A 22,399-nucleotide genomic window follows, 5' to 3' on the forward strand; every position below is an offset into this window, starting at 1 on the left:
AAATTCTGCTCCACGATGCCCTGACAGCCTTCCCTCAACCCTCTCTCAACCTTGTCACCTCTGTTGCACTGCTGTAACTCTCACCACAATGGCCGCTGCCTGTGAACCTGCCAGGCTGCCAAGGACACAAAGATGACTGAGGCAACCTTTGACATCAGAAGCTGCCACCAAAAGACCAGAGACAAGCTGAGTTGGCAGCTCTCTTAGCAAGCTAGAGACCCAGATCTTTTCAGCCCAGTTAAAGTAGCAGGAGTCAACATAGCACAAGTCAATAGTGCACACATACCAAAACGATAATGTGTCAAACAGCTCTGTGTTTGGACAATGTTAGGCACGGCAAAAGTTTTAAAATTGGTGACCTCGGTACTTTGGCTGTACCGCAGCTGTCATTTGACTGACGGCAGTCGCTGAGAAGAGGCCGAATTGGGAGAGTGAAAGAAAATGACATTTGAACATGAAATAAAGCAGTGATTTTGTTCTGAGAGCTAGGTGACATTTCAAGGAGCTGATTCACTGGTAGATGTTCAGGCCAACCACCCACACTGCTTCATGTGGAACAAGCCTTTTTCAGTTAAAGAGACGAGATAGCAATGTTAAGAGATGTACTCGCAGACATGGGGGGCATGTGTAAGATGACCTATACATTCACTATGATGTCAGTGAGCATCTTTGAAGGGAATAAAATCACAAGGTATGAACCTCCGGAGCGGCGATGGAAATGAGAGAGTGAGAGAGGAGCGCACAGTCCCTTGCAAAAGTATTCATACCCTTTAGACCTTTTCACATTTTGCTTGGTTACACCCATAAATTTCAATGCATTTCAATGCAGTTTATTGAGGGTTTACATGACACAAAGAGGACTGGGTTTTAAGAAGTTTTTACATATTAAGTTCTGAAAAAATGTGCCTCACTCTTATAGTACAAATGTTTAGTTGAATTACAGTTGCAGTCTTTTCAAATGGGTCACTTTTTACATTCAAAGACAGAAATTGTTACCCATCCTACTTTGGAGGAAAGGGTACTTCTGATCTAAACTATTTTATTACAGGCTTGTCAGTTTAAGTGGACAACCACATACAGGTCTAAAGAGGCTGGATGGAAATTAACTAGGCACGTTCAGATTTCTATTTTTCTGCTATGAACATGCTTCTGTCCACTTTCCAAACATTAAATTGTTTGTGCAGATCCATTACCTGAAATCCACCCAAATCCATTGAATTTTGTGGTTGTTATGTGACAAAATGTGAGGCAAGATATTCCAAGTTTCCCAGGTATCTGTTGGTAGGTACATATTAAACAAGTGGTGACTCAATACATTATTTAAAAAGTGCCTTGAAATACATCACATATATACTCTTTCCTATTTAAAGACTGAGTCTTCTCTTTGTTTGTCAGTGTGTGCATATCTAAATGTGTGTCACTCTTCAAACAACATCACAATCATCATCTCTTATCAACAGTCATGTTGAGGATTACAGCTTTCATCCCTAATCCTACATTAAGGACACATTCTCATGATGGACATGACATCATCGAGGCCAGTGAACAGCAGTGAGGGCACAGGGACAGGAGGCCAAACACTGCAGGAGAGGATTAATGAATACAGGAGGCAGAGTGGATGATGAAAAAGACGGGACAAAGAAGTCGGAAATAGAACTGAACTTGAACTGACAGTTTATGTAAGAAAATCTTTGTGTATTCGTGTTTTAAAATAGCATGAAAGCTTAGAGTTCTTGAGTCTGATTGACAATGATCGCTCTCCATCAGTGCTCAGGTGGCTGTATGCAGACTGATTTACCCAACACACACAAACATACGTGCAAATAAAAAAAAAGGACTAATACTAAATGCACAAGGAGCATTTACACTACTTCTATTGTCATTACTATCAAAAATGATTATACATTTATTATATCCATCTCAACAATTAATGGAAAGGCTGCACCATTTGACAATATTCAAACTTTAAAGTATTAAGTCCTTTACTCAACCCAATAACGCCAACACTACTGCAGAGTTCAGGCTTTGAAAGATGCGACCGTTGAGGAGTGTGTAGGTACAGAATACCAGAGTATTACCTGCAGAAACTCTAGGGCAGTCTGGCAACATGGGCTCAAGCTGTGTGTCCAGTGGCTCGGGACTCGATACCCAGTTACAACAGCACTGTAGGAAACAAAACCAAGGAAACAAATATGTCAAAACACATATCACAACTTTTACTCTTGAGTATATTATTATTATTATTATTATTATTATGAAAAAAAGGACAGTGGACAACTACAGTTTCCTAAAGACTCAACATACAAATAAATACAAACTGCAATCAATATCTACTTAAATCAGGAATAGTAAAAGAGATGATGTTAATACTAAAACGTTGAAGAAAAGCTCTGTAATGTTGACCATGTAAAAGAAACAACAGAAGGCACAGCAGAAGAGATAAAGGAACAGGTGGGCAAAAAAAAAAAGCGTGCAAAAGAAGTGAGTATGAACGGTGGGGGAAGAGGAGACAAAGACAAGAACAAGCAATTAAAAGCTCTGTGACATGCTGCTAAGACAGCCTGGCGTTTGTTTGGAGTGGAGAGCTGAGGCCTTCTACCATGGCTGATCACTGGGCGCCCTGGGGGGAGAGGGTGTCTGCCCCGCTTGCTGACCCATAACCCCCTGAAAACACCCCAACTCTTCTCAAACCCCTTGTGGTTGACAACTCCACTGTCAGAAAGGGAGGAAGACCTCTTTATCTGCTGCTGCTGTCTTCATCCATCTTGTGTATCGCTCCTAGTTTATATGTGCCGCCTCACACTGGGGTGTTTCACACATACAAAGTTTGAATCTGATGCTCTTTCAGTAAAATGTATCAATCCCTGAGAACAGAGAGCTTTACCTTTTGCTCCAGTTTTGAGTTTTCATTGACTGGGTCAGTGGATGACAACACATCAAACTGTGTTTGTCTCTTTTGACTCTGCAGTGTGGACTGGCATGCTCTGGTTCATAGGGTTAGAACAAAAACAAGGGAATAGGGGAAACGAGACAGGGAGGCTGAGAAGGAATGCTTAGAGAAGACGCTCCCCTAGATAAGATAAAAGTTCAACAGAAGAAAGAAAAAATGTAAAGAGATTAGAATGTGCAGCTGGCGTCCTTCTGATTCACTGCTTATCTGCCCTTGTTTACTTTCACCCTGGCCCCCTGACAGCCATTACTGCGTAGTGCATGCTTGTGTGTGCGTAAAGGTTTCTGTGTGTGGGTCAGTGACTTCATTTCGGGGGAGGGTCTCCCACAAAGATGCATTGTGATCCCTTCAAACTCAAATACACAGGAAAAAAAAAGGCACACGTGCTTCTGAGTTCTCCTACTAACCCGCAGACGTCCAAGGTGATTGACAAGTCGGACAAATATGCAACACTTCTCATGTTATAACCTCTAACAGACACCGTGGTATGTGAAAAGTCAATACGTACAAATCAAATGAAAACAAATCCAAAGCCATATTACTTCAAAAGCATGCTGAAGATTAGAAAATGGTTAGGGGGAGATAGTGGATCCCATAATACAAGTTTTGCTTTGAAGAGTAGTTTCATCAGCCCAAGGTTTACAAAACTCAGGATTTCAAAACAAGTGAAACACTTGTGAAAAGTATCAGACTCAAGAAAGAAATTAAAGTCAGTCAATGGTGTCCTTCTTAGACAAAAATGTCCAATTAAAATAAGAACAAACAGAGCAGCATGTGTAGAAAGTGAACCCCAGAATCTCGTCACTGCAAGCGCAGGCAAAACTGCTGCTGCTCGTGCCAAAAGTGCACATGCAAGATCTTGTAGGAATCGTCACAACTTTATTGCACCAGGAAAAGTCAATTTCTCAAACAAACACATGTATATAAATGTGTTGTACAGGCAGAACAATAAAAATGGCGTTCTTACAGTAGCATGGTAAATGCAGAGCAAGAGCAAGTTTCACTATTTCAGAGTTTGTGAAGTGTAGTTATGCTCAAGTCATGGTCTATGTTTTCTGTGTTATAAAAGGGCTAGCTTATTCACATTAATTCATCTTTGAGTCCTGTACCACATCAAAGAGTTTGGAGATAATATCACACATTCGGTCTGAAAGTATAAGAACAAACATTCAGAGCCAGAATGAAGTTATTAAATTACAGTGTTACTGAAAAAGAAGGAACTGACCACAACAAAGTAAAAGTTTATTTATGACTTTTACTTATTTCACATTTTTGACATGTTTTCAATGATTAACTGAGAAAGTATAAAGGCATCAGTTATGCTGTGTGCTTGCCTACATGTGTTTGCTATGTTTTAAAATAAAAATATTACAGATAAAGTGACCCCTGAATTATTTCTGTATCTTCTGCATCAGGTAAAACTTTAGTCTTTTGCCATCAACAGCTTGATGAATCTGTTCTAAAAGAATTACTAGGTTTACTTTTCATTGACTTAAAATGATTGTGGAACTTTTTTAATTTAAAAAAAAATGGAAAGGAGGTATCAAAAAAATGCCCTCTTGAATCGAGTCCATCATGTTTCATTCATTCCTTTAGTCACATAAATCAAACACAACTGTATTTGGAGAGGATATAGAAAAAGTGAAGCCACAGAGGTTGAAGAAAGATCAGTGAAGAGATGAGAGGGGAAACAGGGGAGGCAGCTGGGGGCTTTAGTGCTGGGGGAAGATGAAAAGTCATCTTGGTAAACAGTGGCATATTGTGTATTTTTAGATCTTTTGCTTTGCCCTAGATGTGCTCTCCTCTGAGTCTGAGTTTGAGGGCAGAGCTGTGTGGAGCAGCACAGAAGCAGTGGGGCTCCTTGACTGCTACATCAAGTGTCTCATTGTATCTTCTTTAATTCATTCAGTTTGTCTGGAGGAAGATGTCAGCTGGGCTGTGGAGCAGTGGGCTGAAGGCGACTGGAGAGGGAGAGAAGGAGGGGAGTCTTTCAAAGGGCCCTCCTCCATCCCTTACAACTCCGCTATCACCACCAATGGAGACATGGAGGTTTGGCTCTGAATAGATTTGTCAAGGCAACAACACACATGTGCATACAAACTCTTGCATAAATAGACACACACATACATGCACAAACGCACACAGACACACGGAGCACAAAGCCCCAGAGCTGTGGGAGACCACAGGCATAACAGCCTTCACATAAAGGCAAGGCCTGCTGGCTGGGATTAGAGAAGGGTGACATGACAATCGGATGGCACATCTCATCGGCTGCCTCTGATGCATGGCATCATCACTTCAAGCTGCTCGTCTACCGTTCAAGTCCTTGCATTCAACTAATCAACAAAACAGAAACAAATAGGTAGATAGATTCGGCTTTTCCCACAACTATGTAGCTCTGTGTATGTTTCTCTCTATGTTTTATATAGTTCCATGATTTCCACAGTGTTTTAAATGTGGACAGAATCGCAACATTAGATGAAACTCCCCCCCACCCGCTCCCAAACTCACGGAGAAATGAATTTATTGTACACATTTAAGCGTGGGTTATTAAAGTTTACCAAGGTTTTGAAAAGTTTACAGTTCAAAACCGCTAAGTAGTCCCATCATACATTTCCTAAGGTTAAGCAATCATTACAATCACAAGCCTGAGAAAGATGGTGAGCTCTCTGTTGTCTCTTTCGCGACCTGTTGCTGCACACTGATGTTTAGGTGTCTGAAGGATGGCTAGCACACTCATTCTTTGTTTTCTACAATGACATCGCTTTTGGAAAAAAAAAAAAAGAAAAAAAAAAGAAAATAAGGCTTCTAAATTAAAGTAGCAGTATTAATTTTTGAAAACCTATAATATTCAATGCAATGAGCACTTTAAATCTAAAACATTCAGCTCATTGTTACTTTTTTCAATATCTATGCATTTTTAAATTATATTCAAAATAAATTAGTATGCATAAATTACTCATAATTCATATTATGAGTGATTTTGAAAAATTGTTGCTTAGAATAGAAGCAGTTTGACCTTATGGATATTTGTGGTATTTTTTATGCAATTTTTTATGTAATTACTGTGTAACTCAATTTGATTATTTTGCAAGAATCTCATTCCAAGCCAGATATTCTTCCAAAATAAATAGGAGACAATCAAAATACTCTGTTTCTTAACCATTTTTTATTGTTTCAATGATATTACTAAAATATATGTTTAATTTTGCACCAAAAATGTTTCTGGTCCATTCATTGGTTGGCTCCCACTTTAAATGTGACTTGTTCTACAATAAGACTAAAACTTAGATAACTGTTTTTGTTTTTTTTGTTTTTGCAAAAACAGTTTTTCTTTCCCTCCTTTTCAAAATGTGGAAGCAGTGGCTCCATTTCTCCACTAACCATGCATCCGTTTACAAAACAAACTCTGCATGGCACTTCATCTTATTCCAGACTATTTTAAGTCTCGTAACACCAAGATTTTGGCTTAAACATTTAGATCGAGATAAATCCGTTCCTGTTCAACTAACAGGAACAGGAACAACTTTGAGTTCTGGCAAAAAGTTTACACACAGATTGTATCTGTGTGTGAGATCCAGTTCCTGCTTCAGGATACATTTTATACTGCAAGGCATGCTGTTTCTTTTACATTACCAACAAAAACACATGCAAACAGGGTTGCCACCAACCACTGAAGTTGGTGTGACTTCCTATATCATCTGAGAAACATGTCTCACTTAAAGCTTTTACTCATTGGAACATAGCCACAATGAAAAGCTCAAGATCAAACTAATCACTCGACAGCAGATAAAATAAATAAAATGTTATCGATAATGATCTCTTAAAACCAACATATGAACACAAACACTAACAGACACATACATGCAGTTTGTTGAATCCCATTAATTTCTTTTCAATTACACACAATCTATTCTACTCAGTTCCAAGAATGGCATTTTAACGCTGTCATTCTGAGAGCAAACAGGAAGAAAAACAGTGGCTCAGTGCCCAAACGTCTCCTAAACTGCAGCACACGACAGTTTTCAAGCAACTACTCAGGAGAAGTTCTTGGTCACTTTCTCTCTCTCCCATCTCCTCCAGAAGGTATATAATCTCTGTGGATTAGGATTAGGATGCTTTATTCTCTTGTTTGTGCGCAAGTGCATATATATATATATATATATATATATATATATATATATATATATATATTTATTTGTGTGTGTGTCTGTGTGCTCTGGGCAGGCCACTAGAGTGTGACAGCAGGCCAGCACAGTGACAGGAGACACCTTGGAGACTGTGACAGGCTGCCAGCTGTACACCATCATTCGGATTTCTCTCTCACACTCAATTCTTCTCTCTCCGCTATTCATCCATCTCCACATACATCAGTTTATTCCCTCTCCTCCATCTGTATTCACTCCATTCAGATTGTACCTGTCTTTTTGTTTTTCCCTTTTCCACAGCTCTACAATTTCTCAGTGGCAGTCAATGGGATTTAAATAATTGAACACTTCTCACTATTTTTTTTTTGTCTTTTCCTGTCAGTCAATGGAGAAATGTTTCTCTTACTGCCATTTCTTCTTTTGTTTCAGCTTCACTCTGTATTTTATGCCGTTGCTGTGACGTCAGGTGCCCCTCGTCTGACCCATATGGTCTTTGTAACCTGGCTCAGCAGGCACTGATCTCTAAATCCCATCTTCTCTCTTCTACTCTTCTGATCGCTCCATCCCGCCATCCAACGACCTCTTGAACCCCCAGGGGAGGGAATTATCTCTGTCTGACGAGAACAGAGAAGAACCTGGCTGGTGTGCCCCGACCTCACATCCACCTACTCATATGGGCACCCATATCTATACACCACCTAGAGTGCTACTCCGATTCAATGCTAACGCTTCTCTTGGATGTGTCGTGGCATGAAAGCCATCCTCCCTGTGTGTGATTCTGTCCATGTGTCTTCCAAAGTACTGCTTATATGTGGGATCCAGCTATGGACAAGCTGCTGATACCGCTGTTCTTTTTGGTTTATTTGTCTAGGATTTGCACAAGAAGTCCACAGAGTGTGACGGTAAATAATCACAAACATCAGCATTCAGAGTATCCAAAGAACCCATCAGTCCACGATCAAAGACCAAGGAGCCTTTGATACAACCACTGCCTCATATTAGACCTAGGAGGATTCCTACATCATAAACTGTGCCCTCTAAAGTAGAAATGTCATTTATATTTCAATTTTATATCCAGTCACAAGAAAACACACAGAGAAAAAAATAAGACAAAAAGGAACCAAATAATTTCAAAAGCTAACTTGAGGCCACCTGCAGGGCAGTGAAGAAGTATTAGAGCCACATACTTGTATTTTCAGTTTTGTTGTTTGGTCACCCTTACATGTTTCAGATCAAATAGATATTATTAAATAAAAATTATCTGTGTAAAAAATAATTTGAAAAATAGGTTTTCAAATTATGCCTAATGTGTCCCATGTATAATTATTAAATAACTGTGTCATGAATAATTTTTGCTTCAGTTTCACTTTATGTTCTCAGGCCTGATTACTGCAGTAGAATCAAAAAGTCTCCCACACAGGCTTACAGATCTCAAAAAGCCACACATCATTGCCCAAAATAAATTCAAGTACAGAAGAGAAAACAAATATATGGCCTCTATCAGTCTGAAAAGTAGTGCTATTTCTTAGGTTTCAGGACTCCAGCGAACCACAGAGAGAGACAGACATTATTCACAAAATGAGAAAATGCAAAGCTGAGGTAAACCATATAAAATGTGGCCGACTGTAAGCTACAACAACTAATCCAGGAGTTCACAAACAAACCCAGAACAACATCAAAAGCACTGAAGGCCTCACTCACCCGAGTTATGATTTAATAACAAACAAAAGGGGAAAAAAAGCCACTATCCAGATACCTGAATTTTTTTTATCAACTATTCAAACAATTATGTCCAAGCATTAACACCATGAGAATGTTCATTGATCGTACATACATAATGACCATCGTTACAGTTCTATGAAAAACAGGTAAGCTGGCAAGCCTGATCACTAGGAAGTACAAGGCTGGTAGCATCATGTAGTGGGAGTGTTTTGGTGCAATTCACACATGGCATTATGAGGAAAGAACATTATGTGGGAATATTCAGGAAACTTCTTAAGATGTCAGCCAGGAACTTAAAGTTTGAGTGTAAAGAAACTTCTACTTGAAAAATAATTTGACGGAGAACGTTAGAATATTAAAAAAGTGGCGAGAAAGATCGGATTTCAGCATTGAGACTCATTTAATATCAGAAAGAAAAAAAATATTTATTTTTGTATAGAATACAGAAATATCTGCTTTCTACTATAAATACCTGAATATATATCATTGGCCTTTTAATAAAATAACTGATAGTACCGCTAAGATGATAATCCCAAGCTCCTAAAAAATCTTTGGACTCCAGAGGAACAAAATTTGGTCTCCATGTTAACAAAAATGTTCCTTCGCTTATAATATATCCTGTTAGGTTTTGGATCCCATCAAGATCTAAAATCAAGCAACCATAGCTTCGTCAAACACAGGTGGACAAAGCTGGATATGAAATAGTGGAAACAAAAGGCCATGGATATAAAAAGAGAATGTAATACAAAAGCAGGTATGGGGTTAGAGTGTGTGTGTGTGTACGTGTGTGTGTGACAGAGAGAACACATGACATTTGCATCTCCAGCAGCTTTGGTCTTGGCTATTCCTCATCTGTATGTGCATATTGAGTGAGCCCAGGTGATGCATATGGCACAGAGGTCACACCAGAAAGGGCAAATTCTCATATGAAGCCACAAAAAAATGCATGCATGCGCGTGCATTCCATCCTGTACGCTTATCACATGGCCACATCTAAAACAAATCCATGTAAAGCTGTACACACAGACATGTTATCAGTTATTCATTGAGATGCTCCTAAGGCGGAAGTGGAAACTGGTTATATTTTTTAAAAAAAGGGGGAAGAGATAACACTCCAGTAATAATTGTCCAGGACTTCAAAGGTTTTACTTTAGTGAAGGAGTGTTTTACGTGGCTCGCCATTTAAAGGTTAGGGAAAAGGTGTCATGAATTGTCACATGCACTTTGCATAGTCTTAATTTTCTCATTAGATTTTCCATGTAGCTGTATATCTGAGAATGTATTTATTTGTATTACCTGCTGCATCCAGTCCTGTGTCCCTTTGGAGGTCTCCTGGTGCCAAATGTTATGTGCAGAGTCAGTGAGAGCCACAGCACACACTCTGTTCTTCACCTGCATTTCCCTTTGATTCATCTGCAAAATAAAAGTAAATTCACCTTGTTAGCCTGGATTTAAGCTTACTCATCACTCATAATGGTATACAGGATACTGCTGTTTAACACATCAACGACAGACAGCTCAGATTATACTTTATTTAAAAAAAAAACCAATATACTCTATAGAAACTGAAAAAGCTACAAAAAAGTAATCTTCAGAAAAATAAGGATATGAATACAAATATCTGAATACGCCTTTTCACTGTGGACTCCCAGTAGACTATGCACAGTCAGCCCACTTCTTAAACCACAATGGCTTTTAAGCCAGAGAATACAGATTCAACCTGGTGTATAGCATAATGTTATAGAGGGAAATATGAAAGAACACAGCTCCACTGTAGCATGTCCTTGGCACGTTCTGTGCAAATGTCCTTTCCCTGTGCACATTAAATAACCTGGTCCCCAGTCTTAATACCCTTTACCTTCAGATGTCACAAAAGAAAGTGCCGTTCACAAGCCCGTCTTCCTATTCCCTTCTGAATGTCAACACTAAGGAAAATGTCACACAAAGGACTTGTTACCACACTACAATAGTCTTCCCACACCACTGCTCCGACCCTAAGGAGTACTGCAGCCAGGTCTAGGGAACAAGCTTTTTCACTTTACCTGGTTTTAAGATAAAATTGTAAGAAAGGGGAACATGATTTGCAACAATAGGATAGCAATCACTTACTGTATATTCTTAGAAACACCGAGACTGAAACTGCACTTTGAGAATAGGATCAGAGTCTACAGAAAGACTGGTCAACAACCAAACATAATAAAGGGTTATTGTTAATGTCATTTAAAAAAAGGGGGGAAATATAATGTCAAATGGACTTATGTTGGCATTCACTGCTTGGATAAATGGGTAGGAGAGGACACCGAGAACCAGATGGCAACCACTCGTCAAGATTTTGACAGCGCGGTGCGTCATTAGACAAACATTTATTGCTTACCATTAACACTTGTAAGCCACAAAGAGCACAGAGATCACTGGACTTCAGTGGTTTATTTTTAGAAAGCTGAAATATTTCAAAATAGGACCCTGCCCAAAATAAAGTTATTTCGTGCAAGTCACATTTTTGTCAGTATGTTTTGCCCTTAAGATTAAGACTGAACAAGTATTTGGAGTACCTGACGTAACTCTGTTGTATTCCTTTGCCGTTTTTTGCTTTCTTTTTTTGTAAAGCTATGAGTTTTGATGTTATTCTATAAAAAGTAATTAGGGATATAACTAAGTTCTTCCAGTCTATGTTCACATATTGTGGCATTTATGCTGGTTCTAATGCCAAAAAGCCCTTTCAATTCTGGCAGCAGATCAGGCACCAACTCTACAAAACTAAAGATTAACTTAATTATATATTGTAAACCAATGGTTTCAAAAAGTGTGCTAAGGTTAAATAATTATCTTTCACATCTGGGTCTCAAAATAATAAGCGAGGCATTACTTGCCAGACAAAGTCGCATTCTTGCATCAACTGGATAGCAACTGGCGGGTTAGACTTTAACGTGAGATATATAGTCACAATTTAATATTGTGAAATCAAGTGCAAGATGCAGTTGACCCACTGCTGTTAAATGTCTGAATTGCACAAGTTTTACTGTAACTATTTTAAATACCTCAACAAATTAAAACAGGACTGTACAGACATAATTTTAACTCATCAATGCAGATCATCCGACTGACGAGCCTTGAATCAGTAAATTTCATTGAAAAGAACCTAGCAAGGTCAGCAGGTAGGTGCAAAAAAGGATGAATATGACAATGAATAGCTGTAATCAAAATGAAAACCTTGCCAGAAACATGTACCTGGTAACACAAAGAGCTTAAATCTTATTCTCCCGACCAATGTGTGGTTGTAAGCATTTTCTCTGTCAAGACTTGTCCTATGAGTGGAGTCATTTAAAAACTCCTCTCAAAACCTTGTGTCAGCCAAGGTTTGGCTTCATGATGGCTCACTGTTGACTGAACATCTACATAACTGAGGTCAGAAAGCAGGAGAAAGTGAAGTTGTTGCAAGTTAAAAACACATTCACAATTTTCTCTCGTCTCAAAATGGCTAGTTCAAACTATTAACCTAAGAATTTTCAGCATACTTCAGATGTATACTGAAAGAGAATGGGTTTACTTTGCATAATTGAGGATACTGTACTGTTTATTAAGTAGGGTCAATTCAAATATATGCATGACTGAATGGAAATTATTTTTTGCAAAGTGCCTTGAGATGACATTTGTCAATTGGTGCTATACAAATAAATTGAAGTGAATGTTTTATTAGACTTCCTGTGGTTGGAAGCACAAAGTAAACTAAAGTAAACTTGTGTCATGTATTTAACAAAGCCAGCCAGCCTTGAAAGATATTTATCTATATATATATGTAATATATCTATCTCTGACTAGATTCCAACATTGAGAACTTGTTAGGCAATGGTAGCAATGCAGCCGTTACGGGCAATAGTTAGTCCATTTTTTTTTTTTTTTTATATAATGCATGATTTACATAACACTACTACTGGTGTATTTATGGGTACTGAAACCTTCTTCTTTACATGAGAGAAATGACAAATAACATAAAAAAAACTGATTTGATTTGTGAAACCTTTGCTAAAAACAACACTTACCCTTTGAGGGCCTACAAGTGAACCACAATCAGATGGAATCAGGAGGTTTGCAGAAACTTACACTTCTAAAGTAAAGAATGTATGAACAATGACTGGCTGGTAGGATACCCATTAATCCAGTCTTTTTCTGCTGTTTGCTGTTTTCTCCATTTGTGAATGATGGGTTCCATGTGCTTAGCTGGAGTCCTAAAAACTTAAAAAGGGCTTTGTAACTCTTTCCAGACTGATTGAGGCCAGTGGTCTCGTTTCCATTCTGTCCTTGAATTCTTTGGATCTTTTTTTTTTTCACCCCCCCAAGTGACAAAATCTGTAGGTTGAAATTTGGCCACAAATGTCTGATCAGTACCAAAGTCAAAGACAAGGAAAACCAGGATAGAAACTCGCTCACATACAGCTTCATTTGCCTAAAATCAGTTGCTGAATGTCATAAGTATCCAGGACCTGATATCTATTGCCACTTTTGAAGGAATCTCTAAAGAGATTGGAATTAAATCTTGCTGTTGATGCATTTAAAACTTGTACGTCTCGTTATTCTGTGCTTTTATGTTTAAAATTGTTTTTACAGTGATTTGCAGTGCATACTTTGCCAAAACCCTTGGAGAGTTTTAGTCTCAGTAAGCGTTTCTTTGTTAAATAAATGTTACAAGAAATGTAATGAAACAGTTTGGTACAAAACCTACATTAAAACACAGTTGGCTGTAATAACAGCTGAGGAGTAACAGGTTCAAGAATGCTGTCAGCTGCGTGGCCCTGAACTACTGTAATCTGGACACCCACTAGGTCCCATGTTTTACAAGCCTGAACGACAACTGTGGTTAGCTGTATGGTGAACGTATAATCCCACTTGTACCATAACTTGTAAATATTTAGAACCATGAAGCCACATGCTTCCATGTGGAGGTGACTCTTATCTGTCCTATCCCATGACTCCTTCAGTTATCCTGTAATGTTGGAGTTAGACATGTACCGTTATTCAGAAGGTTAAATCTGCTAATTCCTTATGTAACTGTAGACAGCAGCTTTAACAAGAGAAGGAGCCAGCTGTTGTGACCAGTGCTCGAACGGGCAGGGAAAAGGGAGGAGAAACATGTGGAAATACTTGTTGAACCTAAAACCAACACACAGATGTTGAAACATTTGGCAGTTCCTTTTATGCTACATCAGCTTGATATACTGAGTAAAACTCAGGTGGGTGTTGGGCAGACGCTAATAAATGGTTTAAAGTGATATGCACAGCAGAACAAAAGGAAACAGCAAGATAGGAGAACAGAAACAAGACTGGGCAACAGACACAGATACTTTTATTAATGTCCATCAGAAATGTTATTTTTCAGTTTTAGCTCATTTTAAAATCAAACTTAAAAAGGGTTAAAACCCATCTTTTAGTCAACTTTTGTGTTCAGAAAAACAAAAAACAAATGGGATTAAACTACATTTTTAACCATGCTATTTTAAACAAACTCTCTAATAATGAACTGGATTTCTTTAAATTACAACTACACTTCAATTTTATATTTCAATGCAGCATGATGGCAAACTCAAAAATAATAAGGCAGAGTTGAATTCACCCAAACCTCAAATAAATCTAAACTCTACATGAACTATGAAATCCTTGACCCTGCTAATAAACTCTTTCTGTGATTACTCAGCAGAAGAACTGGTTGCCAAAAACACCCACCCGCATGACAGATTCTGACCCCTGTGATACAAAAGGCTAAATCCAGTTTTTTTTTTGTTTTCCCCAAGTTCTGTGAAAACATCAGAGGCCATTGTTAAGCAAAACAGACACATTTAGAAGTAAACTTTACCTAGAAGCCTTACCTTAAACCTGACTTCTCACAAGTCCTACATAGAAGTACACTTTAATTTACAAAGTGTATTCTTCCAATAAAGCCTAAATCTAGAGAATGACATGCAATTGATTGTGTCTAAAGGGAAAAAAAGGGAACATTTGGGAACTTAGACAAACTATATACTCATAAAAGGTTTTTTTGGCTGTGGCAGTGGTGCAGGGGCAAAACAGGTGACCCACACACATGTTTGAGTCCCAGCCTGTTGATCTTTGCCACATGTCTTCCCTCAAAGTTAAATATTTTTATATATTTTTTATTTACTAGAACAACATAAAGGAGCATATACTTGAAAAGTGCAAGGAAGATAAAGCATGGTCTCCAAAATATTAAGCAACTTCTATAAAGTCCAGCACACACTTATAGTCCGTTTAACAGTGACACTCGTAACAGATTTGATTTGTGTGTAGTTTTAATTCATTATAATGATAGCTCAACCAAGAAACGCCACAGACGAATAACATATACGAATTTGGGGAGGTTTATCCTGAGCATCACATGGAGCACCTCCAAAATGGAGTGAGCACAACTGCAAATCTACCAAGACACAGCTGTGCACCTAAACTGTAAAGGTGAGCATTAATCAGAAAAACAGTAAAGAGGTCAATGATAACACCGATACACTGCACTTAATGTTACACATACCATCCCCACCAAAAGGTGGTGGCAGCATATAGTATGGCAATATTTTTCTGGAACAGAAAAAAGGAAAAGTTGAGACAGAGTTGGAGGAATGATGGATGGCGCTAAACACAGGGCTGGATAATCTGGTGTTGGCTGGGCTGAATAAAAGCGTATGCCACACTTTTTAAATTTTTATTTGCAAAGAAATTTACGAACAATGTCACATTACGAGCAGTTTTCCTTTTTCTCCTGCAGAAAAACATCTCCACAGCATGATGCTGCTACAAGTTATGCGCAGTCTAAAATTTGAAGTTTGTGGTTGTAACTTTAAAAAATGGTACAAAAAAATAAAAATTAGGGAGCATTACTCTTTTTGCAAGTCATTGTATGAACAATGTTTATTTATGAAGGAAAGTAGTTGAAATAAGCAACAAGACATAATTTAACAGCATGCTAAACTAATCCCTGGTTGAGATAAATACTTAATTTCTTCCCTCTCACTGTGATACTCCCTTGCTCATGACTGCTCCAGTGAAGCTACATCTAAACACCGGTAAAAAAAACATAAAGACAATTATTTAGGCCTTTGATAATTACATGTCAAAGGCACCAAAAGCCACTAGATAATTGGACAAAAAAATGAATAGCAACCCACAATGGAGTTCCCTGCAGGGAGACAGGCACACTCATCCCTGGAAAGAATGCTGTGCGAGAGAAAAGAGAAATACAGACAAAGACAGGAAGATGAGAGCTCTTTAAGGGGCCTTGCTTACTGTCAAATAGTCACTGTGAAAAGCCATAATTATACACAGAACAAGTGCAAATAGAGAGGTGCAAAAACGAGGAAAAAAAAAAACCTCCACAAGAAAACGAGGGAAAGACAGAAAAAAATGAGTAAAAAATATTCTTAGTGAGAAAGAGTGAAGACTGAGCAGAAGCCAATGAGAAGGAGGAGAGAGTGTGTGCAAGAAGCACCCCATGATGATGGCAGTCAGGGACAAGGCTTATAATGTGGCTGCGCCACACACTGCCAACAGCCACAGATAATCTAGGACTACCCACTGAGCACTGAAGCGCTGCTTAAATATTTGATTGATTAACTGTCCTGTTGCTGCCAGAGAGTAAGAGGAGCACGTCTGAGACGCCAAGGCGAGTACAGAAGAAAACAAACAAACATGGATGTGGGTGCACACCGGAAGGTTTGAAAACACATGGCACACCAACATGTACACCCCCCGAAATCTCAACACAAGAACAGGGGAAAGGGGCACAAACACAGACTTGTGCTCACTGAAAGCATGTGTGGGCTCTGCAGAGACTGTGGCGAAGGCTAAGAAGCAAGAAAAAAAAATATGAAAGCCATCTGAAACTCTAGCAGGCTTTGGTTTACATAATATATTATTTTTCTAAATTAATGTGAAAAATAATCATTTTTTATTATTATTTTTTTTAATTGAGCTAATTTTTTCTGTCTTAGAAAAATTTTGATGGGATTTTGACAGGAACAAGGTTTACGAGTCATCCCTCTTAGTCTTGTCAATCTGCTGCCAGTGACTGATATAAGGTCAGAGTTACAGTGCAATATACTCTGCTACTTTAACTAACCTGTCTGTGACACACACACACACACACACACACACACACACGCGCAAGCAAACTACAATCAGGACATCCCTGGCTGTGAAAACACAGGCAGCTGGCCCCCCACGCTCCAACACCCTCCACAGGAAGAGACAACACCAGCGCTTCCTGTGGCTTTGAAGCAGCGGCCCCAGGTCTCCTGTTGGTCCCTGGCTTCCTTTGTCTTAACCACAGGAAGGAAGCCCTCTCCAGCACGAGGCCACGGGCCTCCAGGGAGCGACAGGCAGCGTGTTTGTGAACGTGCATGTAGTGTTGTGGGAGTGTGTAGGGGTTTTTGCTCACTGAGGTCATGTGCATTTAGTCGCAGATTTTTTTCCTCTCTGACTCTCCGGTGCATGAACTTTGGTTGTGGCGAAGGAGTGGGGACGGCAGGAGAGAGCAAGAGAAAACTGCGATAACTTCCCTTTCTTTTTTCCTCTTTCCTTTCATGGCTGCCAAATGCATGATGCAGAGAAGATGAGAGGAGAGGGGGGGGGCAAATAACTAAATTGTGTGAGCAACGGCACTGGACACTTGGTAACAGGAGGTGGTAAGCGAATTCACATGTGTTAAAGCGATTTCTGCGCACACACATACGCAAAGCACACATTTTCGTACAAATAAGAGTAAGACACACTAAAAAAATCAGTGGGGGCAGTGAGGAAAAGGAAGGCCAATAAATATTTACTGACACAGCAGAGGTGGAGAATGGTTGTCCACTGGTGGAAACAAAAGGCAGAGGATGAGGAGCGGCATGCCAGGAAGCCTGCCGGCTATGGGCGCTCTGCCCTGCCTGTGCCCGCGTGGAAAAACAAGAGGCAGACGGGAAGACGAAACAGGAAGGAGGGATGGACGGAGAAAGGAAGTAAGGAAGGGAGAGAGTTTTAAGGGAAAAATCCACATAGCTTATATGTAATACACCCCCGAAGAAAGATGTTCCTTTAATTAAAAAAAAAGAAATATATAATCTGTTAAGGAAGTATTGGAGACCAGCATGCAGAGTACAGACTGACAAAATGATGAGTTACTTTCTAAGCTCAAAGCACTGTTTAGTGGAAATTACAAATAGATGGCAATAAGTCAGAACTTGATCCAAGTATGTTCATACTGCACAGTGGATCCACATAATACTCGATTGAGGCTGCTCTTGCTTGTTTTACTGCATTCTGGATCCGATCAGCATGTGGTTCTGCTGAGGCAGTAAAGAAGCTCATGTTGCTTTCCTAGTGGTTTTCAGCTTGTCTGCCTTGTTTGGCCTTGCGTCTCTCATTTTCCTCCTGATAATATCCTACAGACTCTCCACCGGGCTTAGGTCATCCCAGTTTTAATGCCAATCAAGCACTAAGTGACACAACAGTTATTAAACCACATCATGCAAAAAAACAAAACAAAACAAAAAAAAACATAAAAACAAACAAAAAAAAACAGGTCTCTGGTTCAGGATTACCTTACAGAAAGGAAATGGGAAAGTACTAGCCAATGTTCTGGAAACATCTGTGTGTGGTGGTTCTTGGAGCACCCACTTTAGTTGTAGTACATGTCCTTATGAGTGTCTCTCATACACCTGAGTGGATATTTCTACAGAATACTCTTATGCGTACCTCCTTCCTGAGAGACTTTTTCCTTCCACTTGACTTTCTATTAACATACAACAGTTTGAGAATAGTGATTCTTTTGGAAATGTGTGTGTAATAAAGCCGCATAGCGGAGTTTTGCTTTCCAAATCAAAATTTGAAAATTAATTAGGGTTTAATGACTCGTGTATTCAGAATATATTTTAAAATTGCAAGCTGCTAGTGGTAGCTGGCCTCTTCACATATAACCTGATATTCGTCTAGTAAAAGTTTAAAATGTCAACCAGGAAATGTGTAAGATTCCAGTGGGTTTTCCACATGACTGAAATCTCTATGTCACAATGGCATTACATTCATATCTTTCAGACCTAATAAACCAAGAGGCCACTCAAACACAGGGCAGCGCATCATAGTTAACTACAACAGAATTTAATTACCGTGCCATTGACATTTGCACAGCAGTAAGTGTTATTAATATGAGCTCACAACAGTTTGATCAATTTACACTGTCACCACAAGGGTTGGCAGTCACCGATTCATTCGCCCTCATTATACCAACGATATTCCTTTGAAATTCACTGTGAAAAGAAGTTAACAGTCAGAAGGCAAACAACGTTCTGCCTTTTAGCTTTAGTAATACCAGAAATCCTCAGAATCATATGGTCTAATTAGGCACTGTTCGTAAAAGACTAATTAAAATTTAAATTAATTAAAACCCAATATAATTAAGAAAACTGGTACAACATTTTCCAACCAAATTTTACTCATTCTTTTGAAAATTTTAAGTTAAATTAGCAGCTTTAGTTAACAGACTTGAGTTGCTATATATTAAACAGGCCTTCCTTTGGATCGCCTTTCTTCGTTCTTCTGAAAGTGCGTCTTTTTGTCTTTCTCATCGTCTCCTAACCCTCCGGCTATGCTGTAAAATAGAAACCTAACCTCAATATTTTTCCTCACGGTGCTGGGACTTGCTGGCCCATTAAATTCCCCTTCCCATGTGTCAGCTTGCATATTTCCACCATGAAATTTTCGTATAATTAAACTTTCTTAATGATTTATAAGCTATAATAATAGCCGTAAGTATTTCAGAGCAGGTTAAAGGGGACAGCCTTTAAGTGTGCACCAGGGGCTGACCCTGTTTTAACATAGTTTCGGTTCGGCAATTCTCAGCTGGATATGAGGATGGATAGGCCAAGGGAGACTGGGATTGATGAAGGGAGGGAGCGAGCGAGGGGTCCTAACAAGGGTGGGATGCTAGAGGAGGCTGAGACCTTTCTGTGTGGTAACTCTGGGTTACACAGGCATCTAGGAAAAACAAGGGCTCTCGGTAACTTTGCTTGGAAGGAGGCATGCGGCCATGCACATGAAGAGTGAGCAACAGAATTAAACCAAATATATAGATGAACTAAGAAAAAATAAGCCCACTTCTGAGGAATCTGCATCTAAATGATGGACACAAACAGTTCACATGCATGTTCTAGGGCACAAACACACACACACACACACACACACACACAGTGAGACACACAGATGTTTGCTCTCTGCTGCCTCTCTGATGGCGAGGCTGATATGATTGCCACTTAGGAAATCAGTGTGTTTTCACACCACTCTCAGCTCTGCCAGAGCTAATGTGTTAAATATCCATCGGGTACGGCTGTCCATTTCTAAGACGCACAGACGCAGGCAGCCTCGGGGGCCGATGAACACTGATTCCTTGTACTAACCGAGCTCAGATTTGGCAGTCGTGTGTACGTTTCTCAACTGGGGTACAGCGAAAAAAATATTACACCACACACTGATGTGGAGCTCTCCCTCGATTCTTCTAAATATGTTGTGAGGAGCTAAATTTTAACAATTGTGTCACTTTTTTTTTTTTACCTCTTGTTGTTATCAACAAAGACCTAGTTATTATGTTTTTTTTTTAATACTCACACTTACGTTCCATAGAAATAGTTGTTTATGCTGTGCCATATTAACACAACGTCCAGCTTCTGTATGCATTTTCAAAGGGTATGGGCTGCTTATCGCAAAATCTACCAAAAATCTCTGAGGACGGTTTTTCACCTCAGGTGTGAATGTGTGAAGAGAAAGAGAAGGAAAACAACAAATTTGGAAGTGCCTGCTGTCCAGGACATTACTGGCCAATAGGTGTGTGTGTGCGTGTACGTGTGCGTGTGTGTGTGTGAGCTACAGGATTTGAAAACTCAGTCAAGACGTTTCATGTAAACTCACACAACTCAACTAAAAGCAGTGCAAATAATATAAGTTTTAAGAAAATTAAAAGAAAAGACAGCGTTGATGAAAATGATAAACAGTGTTCCTCAAGTCCTTAATGTCTGCCTGTCTGCTTTACTGAGGGACGCGGAAAAAATAAAGGCTGAAATGAAGGAATTAAATAAATAGACGTTCCCTACGAACCTCCTGACCTCAAAGAAAGTGGTAGATGAATAAGAACTACAGAAAGACACTAAAGTAAATTGAGGTATATTACAAACTGAAATTATCTTTCAAATCATGGCTCATGGCAAAAAAAAGAAGCACTTTTTAGAGTGAAGTTGAGTCAGAACTAGAGAGAGAAAAGAGAAAGAGTACACAAGATAAAGCTTTGCCTAATTAATTAAAAACTTGGAGATCTCAAGATATAAAAACTGTTCTTAATGTTAAAAAAAAATACCTAAATGCATACAATTTAAAAAATGTTGCAGGAGATCCTTTTGATATCTTAAAAAAGTAACACAATTAACAGTAAATCAACTAACCAATTAAGGAACAGAAAAGCCCACTTTAAATTCCAACTTAGTGAAAATTATATTGAAAAAATATCCTAAATGTAAAATATATTAAATACAAAAGGGTAATCCTAACACAATCTGTTTTGTTTTGTTTTTTTAAAAACCCATAAAAATCTGTTGTGAAAATTGAAGAAAATAATCAGTATGGCAAATTAAAAAAAATATGTTTGTGATAGACAGGTCACATAACCAAATGTCTGAAATCTCCCCCTAATTATGAAATTCATCAAAACTAAAAACCTCAATAATTTCAATCTCAATCAACAGTGGCTGATTACGCTGTTCTGTCTGAGTTCAACAAAAATCCAATAAAAGTTAGAGACGAGCTTTGAAATATTACTGGGAACAATGACATTAGTGATTCCTTTTCTCTATTGGACTCAGAACTACTGCACTTATCATTTAACATTTTTGATCAATATAGATCCTAATTAGTCAAAACAGGAACTGGCAGGGAAAATATCAAGGGAAACTGAAAATCAGTATTGGCCAGGTGCATCTCTAATTATTTACTTTGATAAATTATTTTTCAAAATTTCCTGAAACTACTGCACCTCTGTCAGGTCTTTGTTTTCATCTGAAGCTGATATACATTTTGCATCAATGATTTTTTGAGAAAATTAAAAGTAAAATTTATAGCTGTGTGATGGAAAAAAAAAATAAAAAAGAATGGAAATTGTTTTTAAGTGAGTTTTTAACTGTTGATTAAAAACAACACCTGGGAGAAGGATGAGATAGAATAAACGAACACTAAGCGAATGCACAAACACCCAACCCGGCACAAAGCATATTATTAATCATATTAAAAAAAAGCAATTAAATCAAAGTGGTATAGAGCCTGAAGCGATGAGAACTGTCAATTCTGCTGGAAATGCCAGCCAAGATTACGGATGGGTTTGTGGATTCCACGAACCTCTTTTTTTTTGATTAGGGAGTCAATTATTTCGTATTACTGAAGATGCTATTTCGAAAAAAAGACCTTGTCAGTCAATCACGTGAGAAATCCTGAAAAGCATGAATAAACCCTTAAAGAAAGAGATGGAGGCAATGTGTGTGTGTGTATGTGTGTGAGGGGAGAT

The 22,399-nt window shown here is 38.7% G+C and overlaps 1 protein-coding gene across 1 annotated transcript in view; it reads right to left on the minus strand.

Annotated features, from left to right (window-relative positions):
• Nucleotides 1-22,399, minus strand: part of arb2a (ARB2 cotranscriptional regulator A) — a 169,187-nt gene that overhangs the window by 41,146 nt on the left and 105,642 nt on the right. Inside the window, exons 9-10 of the mRNA XM_007562727.2 lie at nucleotides 10,117-10,233; nucleotides 2,079-2,163 (exon numbers count right to left, since the gene is read on the minus strand). Of these exons, the coding sequence (XP_007562789.1) occupies nucleotides 2,079-2,163; nucleotides 10,117-10,233 (202 nt within the window). The remainder of the gene's footprint in view (nucleotides 1-2,078; nucleotides 2,164-10,116; nucleotides 10,234-22,399) is intronic.

The sequence above is a fragment of the Poecilia formosa genome, unplaced genomic scaffold, assembly GCF_000485575.1.
Source record: "Poecilia formosa unplaced genomic scaffold, Poecilia_formosa-5.1.2 Scaffold5, whole genome shotgun sequence".
Taxonomy (NCBI): domain Eukaryota; kingdom Metazoa; phylum Chordata; class Actinopteri; order Cyprinodontiformes; family Poeciliidae; genus Poecilia; species Poecilia formosa.